We start from the raw sequence: 13,930 nt of genomic DNA, 5'->3' as shown, positions 1-13,930 counted from the left end.
GCACAAGCTGTCTCCCTATTACAGGAAACATTCTCAGATCAGTAACAACAGGACTTATTAGGAGGAAAAGAAAAGGAGTCCAGAAGATTTTCATGTACCTGAAAGTTCACTTAAGAGGATTCAAATTTTATGTACCCAAACTATGTAAATCAATTTGTACCACGTTTTATTTTATGCCTCACAAAAGTTAAGAAACTTGGCTACTGTGAACCCAAATGTTATTTTGGCTTGCTCAGTGGCAAAGAATCTGTCTCCAAGCAGGAGATACAGGAGATGAGAGTTTGATCCCTGAGTTGGAAAGATTGCCTGGATGAGGAAATGGCAACCCACTCCAGCCTTCTTGCCTGGAAAGTCCCATGGATAGAGGAGGCTGGCGGGTGATAGTCCATGGGGTGACAAAGAGTCAGTCTGGACTGGATGACTGAGCACACACATACCCTATGAACCCAAGTTTTATTTTGAGCTAGTAGTTATGTTTTGATTTACATATTGTGATTTGCTTGTTATTAAACAAATGGAGAGCCTATAATTAGATAAAGATATAGCTTAATCATCATTTTGGTTAAAACCAGACAAAAGGTCCCTTTATCATAAATGGTCTCATGAGAGTTGGTAGTGTTCAGGGCTCTCAGTGGGCATGTGTTACACTGACAGACTGAGGAGACAGTGAAAGAAGAAGGAAAAATAGAAAAATATGTTAAAAAAAAAAAAGTCCAGGGAAGGATGGGAAAGAAAGGATGGAGTAATAGAAAAATAGAGAAGCAAACTTTCAAACTGTGGTACTGGAGAAGACTCTTGAGAGACCCTTGAACAGCAAGGAATCAAACCAGTCAATCCTAAAGGAAATCAACTGTGAATATTCATTAGAAAGACTGATGCTGAAGTTCCAATACTCTGGCCACCTGATGGCAAGAGCCAACTCATTGGAAAAGACCCTGATGCTGGGAAAGATTGAAGGCGGGAGGAGAAGTAGGTAACAGAAGATGAAATGGTTGGTTGGTATCACCGACTCAACGGACATGAGTTTGAGCAAACTCTGGGAGATAGTGAAGGACAGGCAAGCCTAGTGTGCCTCAGTCCATGCTGGGGTTACAAAGAGTCGAACATAACTGAGAGACTGAACAATAGGAATGCATGTGTGCTAAGTCTCTTCAGTCATGTCCAACTCTTTGAGACCTTATGGACTGTAGTCCACTGGGCCCCTCTGTTCATGGGATTCTCCAGGGTTGCCGTGTCCTCCTCCAGGGGATCTTCTAGACCCAGGGATTGAACCCACATCTCTTATGTCTCCTGCATTGGGCAGGAGGGTTCTTTACCACTAGCACCATCTAGGAAGCCCTCTAGAATATATGGCCTACCAATAATGCATAAAGTAGGGATTCCTGGATTTTTCTTGCATCTCAGAGCAGCTACATAAGAAAGAAGGGTGAATGTGGAAACACTACTCATTTTTCCACGTAAAGAATTAAAAGGAACTCATACAATCAATTTCCCTTTTGCCTTCCTGTATTTTTCTTGCCTGAACTAGTAAACATTGCATCATAGGTTCATACCACTATGAGGATCATTTGTCTAATTTACCAATTTTAACAACAACAACAACAAAAACTAGTGTACTTTCTAAGGGCATACTGAATTCATTCAGTTCTTTACTGGTCAGCAGTCACTGCTGCTGCTGCTGCTGCTGCTAAGTCGCTTCAGTCGTGTCCGACTCTGTGTGACCCCGTAGACGGCAGCCCACCAAGCTCCCCTGTCCCTGGGATTCTCCAGGCAAGAACATTGGAGTGGGTTGCTACTTCCTGCTCCAATGCATGAAAGTGAAAAGTGAAAGTGAAGTCGCTCAGTCGTGTTCGACTCTTCGAGACCCCATGGACCGTGGCCCACCAGGCTCCTCCGTCCATGGGATTTTCCAAGCAAGAGTACTGGAGTGGGGTGCCATTGCCTTCTCCACAAGTCTTTCCATGGCTTCTGTCAGACACCAGTCTCTCTGGTCCCACTGTCATTCCTTCTGTCCCTTCTATATCTAACTTAATCCTTCCACATAGTGGGTCTTTAGTGACTGCTAAAGACCCACTGTGTGGAAGGATTAAGTTAGATATAGAAGGACAGAAAGGAATGACAGTGGGACCAGAGAGAGTGGTGTCTGGCAGAAGCCATGGCAAGACTTGTGTGAGTAAAGGAGCAAGAACATACAGTACTCTTCTCAAAAGTTTGAAACTGGTTCTGGCAAACAGTGGTTCCAGTGGGGAACCAGTGGAAGTTTTAAAGTGTGGAGCAACATCATTAGGGCTTGTGCTTGGGTGTGATAATGATGTGCCAGATAATTCTGAGGAGGAAGCAAGACAATAGGTAGAGCCTGTTGGAGGCATTTGTGCAAAGATTGACCAACTAGTTATGGAGAGAGGGGAGGGAGAAACCTATAATAAACTTTTTTTGGAAGACTTATAAGTGGGAGTTCACAGTAGTTACCAAAGAGGCTTTAAAAAATAATAAAAAAAAATTTGGTATTTTAAGATGTGTAAGTATGAATAAAGTACTTATTTCTCATGATCATTTTACATAATAAAAAGTATAAACAGTATTTTTATGGAATGATGAAACTGACAACTTATTTATAAGAAAGTTTGAATACAAATACTAATAGACATGAAAATGAACAACAAAAGCCACTTCAATTCAGGCTACTAGATATATAGAAGAGAATAGAATTTTTTTTTAGAGGAGAAAGGACAGAAAAATCTTACATTTTTAATAACTTTTTCATTTGTTTCCTTATCTACAGGACAAAAACAGGATAGTGGTTAAAAAGAATGGATTTTAGCCTAGAATTCTGTGCAAATCTAGCTCTGGCATGGAACAATTGTTATCTTAGTTGTTGTATACTCGCTCAGTTGTGTCCAGCTCTTTGCCGCCCCATGGACCCCAGGCTCCTCTCTGTCCATGGAATTTCCCAGGCAAGAATACTGAGGTGGGTGCCATTTCTTTCTCTGGGGGATCTTCCTGACCCAGTGATTCTACTTGTGTCTCCTGCATTGGCAGGCAGATTCTTTACCACTGAGCCACCAGGGAAGCAGGGGCCAACTAGTGGAGAGCCAAGGTACTTAATCAGCCCTTCAGCCTCACTTTCCTGCAGATACCCGTGTTATAAGATGTGTATGTGTGTGAGAGAAAGAGGGGGAGGAGGGAGAGAGAGAATTTAACTGAATTGAACGAGATAGTACATGTACAACACCTGTCACAGACAGCGCCTTGCATATATTAGGTGCTCAAAAAATAATAAGTACTTTTTTTTTTAATTCTCAACAATGCCATTTAACACTTTTGGTAGATGCAGCTCTTTTTGGTACTGAAGGGTATTTTATTAAAAGCAAAAGGTAAGCTTGGCGTTGCATTTTATGTGAAATAAGGTGACATTTCCGGTGCGAACATTTTTAACCAGACACAAGAGGTAGCCTCTCTTGTTTGCTGGGCAGGTTCATTGGGTTTTGCTATGGTTAATTTTAACGCTGACGTTCAGGGGTTAAGAAAAGCCCTTACTCGTGTTACATGAAGTAGCAGAAATTATCAGATGGAGACAGGAATTAAGAAAGGAAAAAAAAAAAAAAGGCTCTGCGGCAATTCATTGTTTCCTAACCAAGAAAACTTGTGCTTACAAAAATGAGAGGCGGCTACAACCTGGCAGTTTAATCGGATCAGAATAACTTAGGGGAGGGGGCAACAAGTAACCCCTACACCCCACCCTTTAACCTAGGCCTTTCGGACTGGGTTGGTTCGGGGCTGGGACCATGGCTCTGAGTCTCTGGTCTCTCCATTGGAGAGGCGCGGCCCCGCGCCGAGAGGCCCCGCCCCTCCCGTGTGAATCGCCGACCTCGGTGGGCGGAGCCGGCGGATGCTAATGAGTCGAGTTGCCGGGCGAGCCAAGAACTTCATTCTCTCCTCTGTGTCAGGATCGCAGAAATTATGCCCCTTCTCTCACCATGAGCTGGCTCTCCAATTCCCAGGCAGTTGTGCTCACTGCCTACCACCCCAGCGGCAAGGACCAGGCCCTGGGGGGGAGCCATGGCAAGGGCGGGGAGGAAGCCGCCTCGAGGTAAGCCTGGGCACTCGAAAGCCAGAGAACAAAACAAAACGCTCTTACCTGCTCCTCAGGGAAGAAAGTGACAGGGAAGTTGGTGTGGGTAGAAAGTAAGCTACAGCCGCGCAGGTCGCGCCTAACCTCGTGCAGCAGCAGAAATGTTTGGGGCTTTCTGTACTTTACATCTCACCTAGTTTGAGTCGGAAACCGCCTCTACGATGACTGGTGAAGACGGATAGGAAGGAACTGGGGCGATGGCTGTCAGGCTCCTCGCTCAGCAGGTGCATTTGCAAATGCTGAAAGATCAAATAACTATATTTGAAACACTTCCTGTGAGATGGAATTCTTGAATGGGCCCAAGGCCCAGCCACTGAAACTGCTGCTTGGGAACAGTGCCAACAAGCAGGAGGGCTGTTCATTGTACAATCTGTTGTTGTTACAGTATGTTTTTTTCCCCCCTCTCTTTTGGCTGAAAGCAAACTTCTTAGGCAGAAAGCCCAAGACACTGGCCTGTGGCAGTATGTTTCTCATTCTTTGGTGTATGTAGATTTGTTGTTGTTGTTATTGGGGGGAGCTTTCAGAAAGGTTTATGTCAGGAAGTAGTACTCTGCTACCAGAGTGACCTGTGGTTAATGTTAACTCACTTTATAGGTAGAGGGGGCAAATATTCTATAGACCACTGAGGCGCAAAGAGTACCTTTCTCTCTGTGTACTTTGCTCTGTTTTTTCAAGTTTTTTTTTTTTTTTTTTCCCCCTTAGCTTTCCTTAATGACCTTCTCACTAGCTGAACATTTTTACCTCCGTATTAGATATAAATTGTAAATATTGGCCCAGAAGCTTGCAAACAGCAAATGCTAACCTAATAGGGTAGGACACTAATTATCAGTAAGCACATTTCCTCCTTGATGTTTAATGTGATAATAAAACCTTCTTTGTTCTTTTGTGACTTATGCTTAGGCCTTAAGCTGGAATAATGCCTTCTTTCATTTGTTTTAAAATCCCCAGATATGGGGGAGGGGAATAAAAATCAAAGGAATGGCTGTAATACTCTGCCTTAGATTCCCAGGCTGACTAGAATTTTTCCTTACATAGCAACCACCATATGTATTCTGTTGAATTAATTCATTTCCAAAGATAAAAGGGATTTGCTGCTTGTACTTTGGGTGTGTTATTTTATTTTCTGTCTTTTTAAGTATTTTGTCTGAGAGCTCATAACATGTCTTCAACCATTTTTTTTTTTTTTTTTTGTAGTGCACTAAGGGGATAGTTACCTTTCAGCAGTAAGCAGACAGCAATGCCAACCCCTTATTGTCCATAACTTCGACTCCGCTTGACAGTCCAAATTGCCAGAATTGTGCAGACTTAGCAGATTCTCCAGAGACTTTACTCTGGAATGGCCTGAGGATGTGAGCTGAATTTTGGATCCTGAGTGAAAAGAACCTTAGGGACATTGAGGCCTGACCTCTCACTTTTATTGCCTTGACTCAAACCCCAGGAATTAGGCTTTTTTGCAAGGTCTTTTCTAGGGCTTTGCGTATTGAGATATGGAGACTTTATCCTATGTTTGGAGCTTAGCTGCCTGTTGTGGGTGACCTATACTCAAGTGACCTATACTTAAATGGGTTGTGGGACAAAAGAGAGGAAAGGATGGGTCATTCTCAGCCTTGTTGTCACTCAGTTGTGTCCGAATTCTGAGACACCATGGACTGTAGCCTGCCAGGCTCCTCTGTCCATGGGATTCTCCAGGTAAGAATACTGGAGTGGGTTGCCATTTCCTTCTCCAGGGGATCTTCCCAACCCAAGGATGGAACCTGCAGCTCCTGCTTTGGTAGGTGGATTCTTTACCACTCAGCCACCAGGGAACCCCCCATTTTCAGCTTAGGTTAGAGCAAAGTCAAGAGGCTGCAGGGTGGGCAGCTGCTCAGAGTGACTGCTCTCCATGGGGTGGCAGCACCAGATCTGTTTTTCAGGTCCCCCCTCCCCACCACTGGCTGCCATATTGCTTGCCCATACTGGCGCCAGTTCCCACCACTGAATCAGAGTCCTTTGCTGGAGAAGATGGGAGCCTTTGTTTTAGGGCTGGGAGGAAAGGCGAGAAAAGGGACAGTCCTTTTTTGCTTTTACCCTTAAGCACATTAACTAATTTATCAGATAAGCTCAGTGTTTCTTTGGGAGGCACCTTCTTTAGTTTGGAAGGGTTGAGATATTGCAGTTGGGGTAGGTGGAGGGAGGAGGGATTTGAAGAAGGAATGGCATCAGGAGTGATCCCTTAAAGGTGATGGTGAGGGAGAGGCAGTACACGGGGCTTTGGGGCTGGGGTGCTCAGCTTGTACTTTAAGCATTGGCAAGCTGCCCCAAGGTGCAAGGTAGATGCCTATTTTAAAAAGCACTTCAAAAATCAAACCAAACCAAAATAAAGCAAAACCTCTGAAAAAGAGACAGAAGTTAGACTCTGTGTCCACCTATTTAACATTTGTTGAAGGCAGCACAGAAGTCTAATTTGGCTTTTTGTAAGACTTTGTCTCTTCTAAATAATATGCACTTTGATGAACTACTTATTCAAAAGTTCAATTAGATGAACTCATTATATGCCATTTGATAAGTATAGAGGATTATGTATATGATTTTGGATATTTATAGAAAGTGAGTTTTAGACCTATATTACCAAATCCTTTTTTTTTTTTTCCAATTGTTCTTTTAGTCTTTGGGAAAGCTGGAATAGTAAGGAGCTAATTTTGTAAGTTGTCTGTTAGTCTAAAATTCCCTCCATTCCATTCCATTATCCCTCTTTATCGGGACATAGTCATTGTTTATTTGATTAAGGAATTCTTGCTACTCTTGTTTTTGCTGTGTGTGTGTGCTCAGTCCTGTCTGACTCTTTGCGACCCCATGGGCTGTAGTCCGCCAGACTCCTCTGTCCGTGGAATTTCCCAGACAAGAATACTGGAGTGGGTTGCCATTTCCTACTCCAGAGGATCTTCCCGACCCAGGGATCGAACCCACATCTCTTGTGTCTCCTGCATTGGCAGGTGATTCTTTACCGCTGTGCTACCTGAGAAGCCCAGTCCTGGTTAGTCTTTCAAATAGTTACAGAATCCTGCTTTGAAGTTTTTTTGTTATGTTTCTTCTTGAAAACATTAGGATTTGAAGAAATATGCTAATGCTAGTTCTGACTGAGTTGTACATAGTCAAATGTTTCCAGAGGAAACCACTTTTTATGAGTAGCTATATTTATAAGACTTTATTTACTTGTTAATTTTCAAGTAGGTTTTTTAATGTTTACTTTTGCAAAGCAGTTTTTCAAAAAATACTGCATTTTGGCTATCCTTACTATTCTGCCTTGACTTTCCTGTCATTTTAAGAAGAGCTGTTTGTTTTATTTGCTTCCTATCAGTTTTTGCTGATATTTGATAAATATTAACGTCAGTAGTATTTTTCTTCTTACTGAACCTCTGACTCTAGTTATCTAGTTATCATATGAGATATTTTTATGTCTTCCATGAGTGCATGTGTGGTGTTCATCATGAAAGATTTTGTTTTGCTGAAGCCATTTGCCACTGGTTTTGGGCAGAGGCAGAACCAGGAGGCACGAGGTCACAGTGACATAAACCCTGAAACTCTGGGTGTGGGGCCAGGCTGCATGGGGTCGAATCCCAATTCTGCCAGTCATTAGCGGCTTGGCCTTAGAAGGATTATTTAACTGTCTTGTAAATTGAACTTCATGGTAGTACTCACTTCACAGGGAGGATTACGTGGGAAGATCTGTGTAAAGCCCATAGAACAGGGAAGAGTTTATGGCTAGCCTCTGCTTTTTTTCACAGTAGATACAGAAAAATAACTTATTGAGCTTTGTGGTGTACAATATATTCTTTTTCATTTCAGAAGTATTTTTACAAATAATATTTTGTCATGTGTTAAGAAACATGGCCATGATCCATATGCTTAACTAAAAATGACATAACCAGCAATTAATGATGTAAAAGTTCAGGCCTTGGAAGTTTAAAAGACCCTGGAGATGTCCTTTTGATCCAAAGCAACATTTACAATTTGAACTAGTGACAGCCACTTATAACAGGCCCTGCCTTGGGGCATTGATGGGCCATGCTGAGGTCTGCAAACATTGACTTTTATGGCAGGCTGGAATGTGGGTGGGTCCTCTTTTGGCAGCTGGACTAATTGCTGCCTCCATGCTTCTGTCCTCCTCCTTTAAGAATTACTGCTTCCGGTATGCCAAATTAAAGAGGGCTGCCACCTTCTTTTGTCTTTCAAGTTGAATTTGTAACATTAGAAAAAAAGTACGCTACCACAGATAGAGTTCTTTCCTTTTGAATTTATGTATTATTTGAAATTATATATTTTTGGTGACAGAAGGAATGGTGAAGAGTTTTTATAATGAAATTATGTAATATGAGGACCATTTTCCTTGACCTTGGAGTTTAAGGGTGATTTGTCTTTCTGATTTTGCAGGAGTTAGTGACCAAATGCATTTTTAACCTGCCCATACGGATAATTGTTTTCTAGATCAATCTAGTCCTCATTTCCTGGTGTAAGAGTGCTTTCTAAAAACTGATTTTCTTTACTGTGTCATTTAAAAGTCCTACTAGTAATTTTCTCTTGAGTTGTTAAAAGACACAGCCAGTATTCTAACTAGACAAGTCTTACCTTCATTTAGAATTGTGTGGTATTTGCCTTCTAACCATCCTCATCTGTGAGGTCTCTGATTTTTGTGGGCCTCTTTAAAGTATCTTCATGGGACTTATATTAGGTATATGTCTTTTAAGTATAAGGATTTATAAATCTCAAGAACCCCACCTTTTTTTTTTTTAAAAAAAAAAAAGCAAAATGAAAGGAACCTGCTGAAAACTTTCCTCAACTTCAATGGCACACTTAGGTTTTTCACTGTTTACCCTCATTTCTCTTCTGAGTGAGGCTAGTGCTTTGCAAGGTTTATGGTTGCTCTTTTAAGTTCTTAGTATTTGTCATGTTTTTGAGAGTGTTGTAGCAAAACAAACTCACAAAGACTGATGCATTTAACAGTGCTCGTGATGGCTTCTGGATTGCCTGGCAATTAGACCTAAAGAGTTTTTAATAATTGGCCCACCAAAATGAATTACTTTTTTCTCTTGTTTTAAAATTCCTCATTATCTGTACACCTGAGTATCATTTACAGCTTAGAAAAAGGACCCGGCATCCTAGAGGCCTAGGCTACACTTGTGCCAAGCAGAAGTTCCCAGTGTCCCATGGTTGTGGATCTGTAAGGTCTCACACTCTTTGGCAGCCTCTGCTCTCCTACATCTTGTCTGAATGCTACCCAGAAGTCCAGAGAAGCCTCTCTACTTGTTACCCCGTGGTGGCCCTGTGAGAAAGCTTGCAACAGCAGAAACTTGAGGCCTCCAGGCTGTGGCTTCGGTGGTGGTGCGGTGGAGGGTGGGCATGGGAAGGGTTAGCAGCGTGGCCTCCAAGCTTGGTTTGGGGAAGAAGGTGTCCTAGACCAGGTGTGATGCCAGTCCCTTCCTGAACTCTCCCCTCTGGGTGATTTCTTTCCTGACCTAAACCTTTCATTTCATACAAATACTCCAAGATAAAATGGCTTGTTGTCAAAGTTTTAGTCAGTACTGATATTTAATGTCTTTGTTTTACTTTTGATAAGAGGAGATAGAAAGTAAGAAGTTTTCTTACAGGAGGAGACTGGGCTTTCCCAGTCTATTCGGTGAAGAACCCACCCTCAATGCAGGAGATGCAGAAGACAATAGTTAGATCCCTGGGTTGGGAAGATCCCTGGAGGAGGAAATGGCAACTCACTGTCTTCTTGCTTGAAAACTCCCATAAGTAGAGGAGCCTAGCAGGCTATAGTCCATGGGGTCTTAAGAGAGTCCGAGGCGACTGAGCACAAAGCATAGATAGGGACAAGTCAAGGTGTTGGGTGGATTAGGGCAGAGGGAGCAGACGGGATGATGTGTGGATAATTCTGAAGACACATTCTTTTGACTTCTGCATTTGTTGCTGGGAGCTGGCCAAGTTTATCCCCTTTTTTGAAAGAAGTAAACAGAAACCATGGAGATCTGCATGGTCAGTTACTACATCTGGAGTCGTTACTCAAGTCCACCAAACATCTGAATTTTTGTGTTGGGAAAAAAAATGGTGACATGTCACCCCTTTGACACATGCTCTTTCGGTAGTCACTTTTGCAAAGAACACTTGTGTCTCCAGGGAAAATGAGGTTTATTGCAGGCATCTGGGTCATAAGGAAAAGACCATGTCGTCTTCCCTCAGGACTGGTCACATGATAAGTTGCTCTCTTTTGGGGACTCTATTCTTTTCTGTCCACTGGCTGTATAATCATATTTTGAGCTTGAGCTTGTCTCTTAATGGATGCCCCACTTGTGTAGCCCTCTAAGATCTTACACCTCATAGCATATGAGCTAATTTCAAATTTTTGAACAGGGATCAGTTTTGCCCAGTTAATTTTTTTGAGCTGTCTGGGGAAGCCCATGATTTGACCATCTGGGGTCTTTTTAGAGAAGCAGATTCTGTCAATGGGGCAGCTTCCCTCCAAAGATAACTTGGCATCTTTCGTAAGCTGTTTAGAATTTGATTTCATTCCTCGTCTATGAAATGAGTGTGTTAAAGTTCTGCTTCACAAGGTTAATTATAAAGATCAACTGTGTAGCTTTTGAAAGCATTCAAAAAAATGTACACATCAGGCATATAATTGCTGAATCATTTTCAATACTCTAACTTTTCCCAGGACAGTTCATTTAACCAGAATTGTCATACTGAACTTTTTGCTTTAATTTGCACTTTCCTTTTTTGCTGTGTATTAAATTAAAATGTACGTTCCTTGATTATGGAGGTCTTGCCTCATTTTGTCTCTTTACTTGGGTTTAGCAGAGGGCTTGACCTACTCTAGGCAGGTAATAAAAATTTGAATGAGTATAAGAGGGAGTAGGGTGTAGTGATTACATGCAAAGACTTTGAGACTAGACTGTCTCGGTCAGAGTCCTGGTTCTGTCATTTAATAGCTGTGTGATCTTGGGCAAGTTATTTAATGTCATAGAGCCTCAGTTTTTTCTTTTCCTTCTTCAAACTGGGCATGCTGCTGCTGCTAAGTTGCTTCAGTCGTGTCCGACTCTGTGTGACCCCATAGACCATCAGGCAGCCCACCAAGCTCCGCCGTCCCTGGGATTCTCCAGGCAAGAACACTGGAGTGGGTTGCCATTTCCTTCTCCAATGCGTGAAAGTGAAGTCTCTCAGTCATATGCAACTCTTCGAAACCCCATGGACTGCAGCCTACCAGGCTCCTCCGTCCATGGGATTTTCCAGACAAGAGTACTGGAGTGGGGTGCCATCGCCTTCTCCAGCAAACTGGGCATATTAATACATAATTCAAGAGTTATGAGGTTTGAATGAGTTAGTATATGTAACATTCTTAAGAGTGTTTGTTCTAAAGCACAGTGACCGTCTGTGATGATACAGGGGACAGAGGAGCCTGGCAGCTACATCCTTGGGGTCGCAAAGAGTCAGACATGAGTGAAGGACTAACACTTTTACTTTCAGTCACAGATGTTGGTGAATTAATCTGGAAATACTGCTAGAAAGCATCGTTGAAGCTGAGTTGTAAGTGGTTTGGGAAAAGAATGTTTGCTTTAATACATATGCAGTATAATTTCTTAATTTGAGAAATAGTGTTTTGGAATAAGTTTAAGATATTTATAAAGATATCTCAAATTATATTAATTTTAAGAAATACTAAGAATACCTATCTTAAAAAAGGGCTTAATGGGTACTGAACCCTTGTTAGGCCCACTGTTTTAAACAACTTTCTGTAGTTTGGGTGGATATAAATTTCTAAATCATTTGTTACTCTTAATAATGTGGAAAATCATCTCATGTAGAGCAAGGAACAGTTATTTGCTGCTGCTGCTGCTAAGTCGCTTCAGTCGTGTCCAACTCTGTGCGACCCCATAGACGGCAGCCAACCAGGCTCCCCCGTCCCTGGGATTCTCCAGGCAAGAACACTGGAGTGGGTTGCCATTTCCTTCTCCAATGCATGAAAGTGAAAAGTGAAAGTGAAGTTGCTTAGTCCTGCCCAACTCCCAGCGACCCCATGGACTGCAGCCCACCAGGCTCCTCCGTCCATGGGATTTGCCAGGCAAGAGTACTGGAGTGGGGTGCCATTGCCTTCTCCAAAGACCAAACTGACTTTAGCTTATTTGAATACTTGTAGGTACAAGCCCCAATATATCACCATAGCTAAAATATTTGAAGACAGGATAATGTTTACACTTTTCCCCCTTAAAATGTACCTGTGTACTTTCTGAACAACTCTTGATCTTATAACCGAGCAGTGATATTTCATGGAGCAGAGCTAAAGTGAAGGTGTGATATCCGCAGCCCAGATCCTCACACAGTTACCCCTGAGCTGCATCCCGTTTCCCATTTAATGCACACACTTAAAGACTATCTATTGATTTTTCTCTTCCTCTGTATCATACATAATACATTCCTTTAAATGCTTACTGTGCACTGGGCCTCGCCTAGGAAACTCTGTCCCCTTAGCCAGTTCTCCGCATATCCCTCTCATACCTGCCTTTCAAGTTGCTATTAACTTGGTAGCTCTTGCTTATGAGTGGCTTACCGAGTAGGCTGTTCTGCCTCCACCTCTAAGAGACTGGGGACTTTAGTGGTGGGATGGGGGAACCTGGAGGAAGGAAAGAGACGGAGCTGGAGAGAGGAGAGAGGTGTAATCCACTGAGTTATGCAGAAGCCATTTTCCATAGGCAGGAAAGTAGCATCACAGATGGTAATCAAATCCCACAGAGCTCCAGTTGTGCCATTTTCTGGCTTAATAGAGTTCTTTTCGCCAGTTGGAAAACTCTAAGCACCATATATTTGTGGCATTGTTGCTATGGGAGAATGTGTCCTGAGTTCCCAATAACATGTTTCAAACCTAAGTAAAATCTTCGAGTAAGTTGGGGATGATGTTCTTTGCTGCCTTTTAGGACCTCTGTTAGTTGAGACGTGAAAGAGATGTTTTTTTTTGCTGCCTTTAGTTTTGTCTTTCTCTAGTACACTCCAATACTCTTGCCTGGAAAATCCTATGGACGGAGGAACCTGGTGGGCTGCAGTCCATGGGGTTGCTAGGAGTCGGACACAACTGAGCAAATTCACTTTCACTTTTCACTTTCATGCACTGGAGAAGGAAATGGCAGCCCACTCCAGTGTTCTTGCCTGGAGAATCCCAGGGACGGCGGAGCCTGGTTGGCTGCCGTCTATGGGGTCACACAGAGTCAGACACGACTGAAGCGACTTAGCAGCAGCAGCAGCAGTACAGTGCACTTCTCAAGGCAAACGGGAGCGCTGCATACCCTGATGTGTCTTTCCACAGGTCCTCATCTTTCCACAGGTCCTGAACATGTGCCTGTCCTACATTAGGGAGCAGGCACTAGCCAAAATTTGTCATTTATTTGGAAGATTTAGAAATGTGGAAACTGATATATGTTGTGTCTCTAGTTGAATCAGATTACAACTGTAAAATGTAATTAACTTAAAATGGGAAATGCTTTAATAGCATGCTGCTGTGAAAGTGAAGCTGTGTAGAAAATTAATGGAATCCACACTAGCAAGAATTTTTCAAGTTCGGTGGTTTGGCTCTAGAGATCTGGTTTATCTCTGAATGCTAATGTCTCTCAGGTATCATCTATATATTTTGAAAAAATAGTAAGATTTATTGTTGATGAGCAGCATAAAACTGAAATCCTACCTAGAATAAGATTTGGATAATTCAGAAAGGCATTAAAAATATATAAATGTAGAATGTCTTAAATTTTTAATTATTCAAAAAATCTTAATATG

At 42.3% G+C, this 13,930-nt stretch overlaps 1 protein-coding gene across 2 annotated transcripts in view; it reads left to right on the top strand.

The window, feature by feature from the left end:
• The first annotated feature begins 3,892 nt into the window (after nt 1-3,892).
• The window catches only part of ARHGAP18 (Rho GTPase activating protein 18), a 132,980-nt gene continuing 122,942 nt past the window's right edge, over nt 3,893-13,930 (top strand). For both annotated transcript variants that reach the window (XM_070796144.1, XM_019967414.2), the window contains exon 1: nt 3,893-4,090. In XM_070796144.1, coding sequence (XP_070652245.1) covers nt 3,978-4,090 — 113 coding nt within the window. In that variant the 5' untranslated portion in view covers nt 3,893-3,977. The remainder of the gene's footprint in view (nt 4,091-13,930) is intronic.

This window comes from Bos indicus, chromosome 9 (genome assembly GCF_029378745.1).
Source record: "Bos indicus isolate NIAB-ARS_2022 breed Sahiwal x Tharparkar chromosome 9, NIAB-ARS_B.indTharparkar_mat_pri_1.0, whole genome shotgun sequence".
In the NCBI taxonomy this organism is placed as follows: Eukaryota; Metazoa; Chordata; class Mammalia; order Artiodactyla; family Bovidae; genus Bos; species Bos indicus.
The sequence above is the reverse complement of the archived record's forward strand: the minus strand, read 5'-3'. Positions and strand labels throughout refer to the sequence as shown.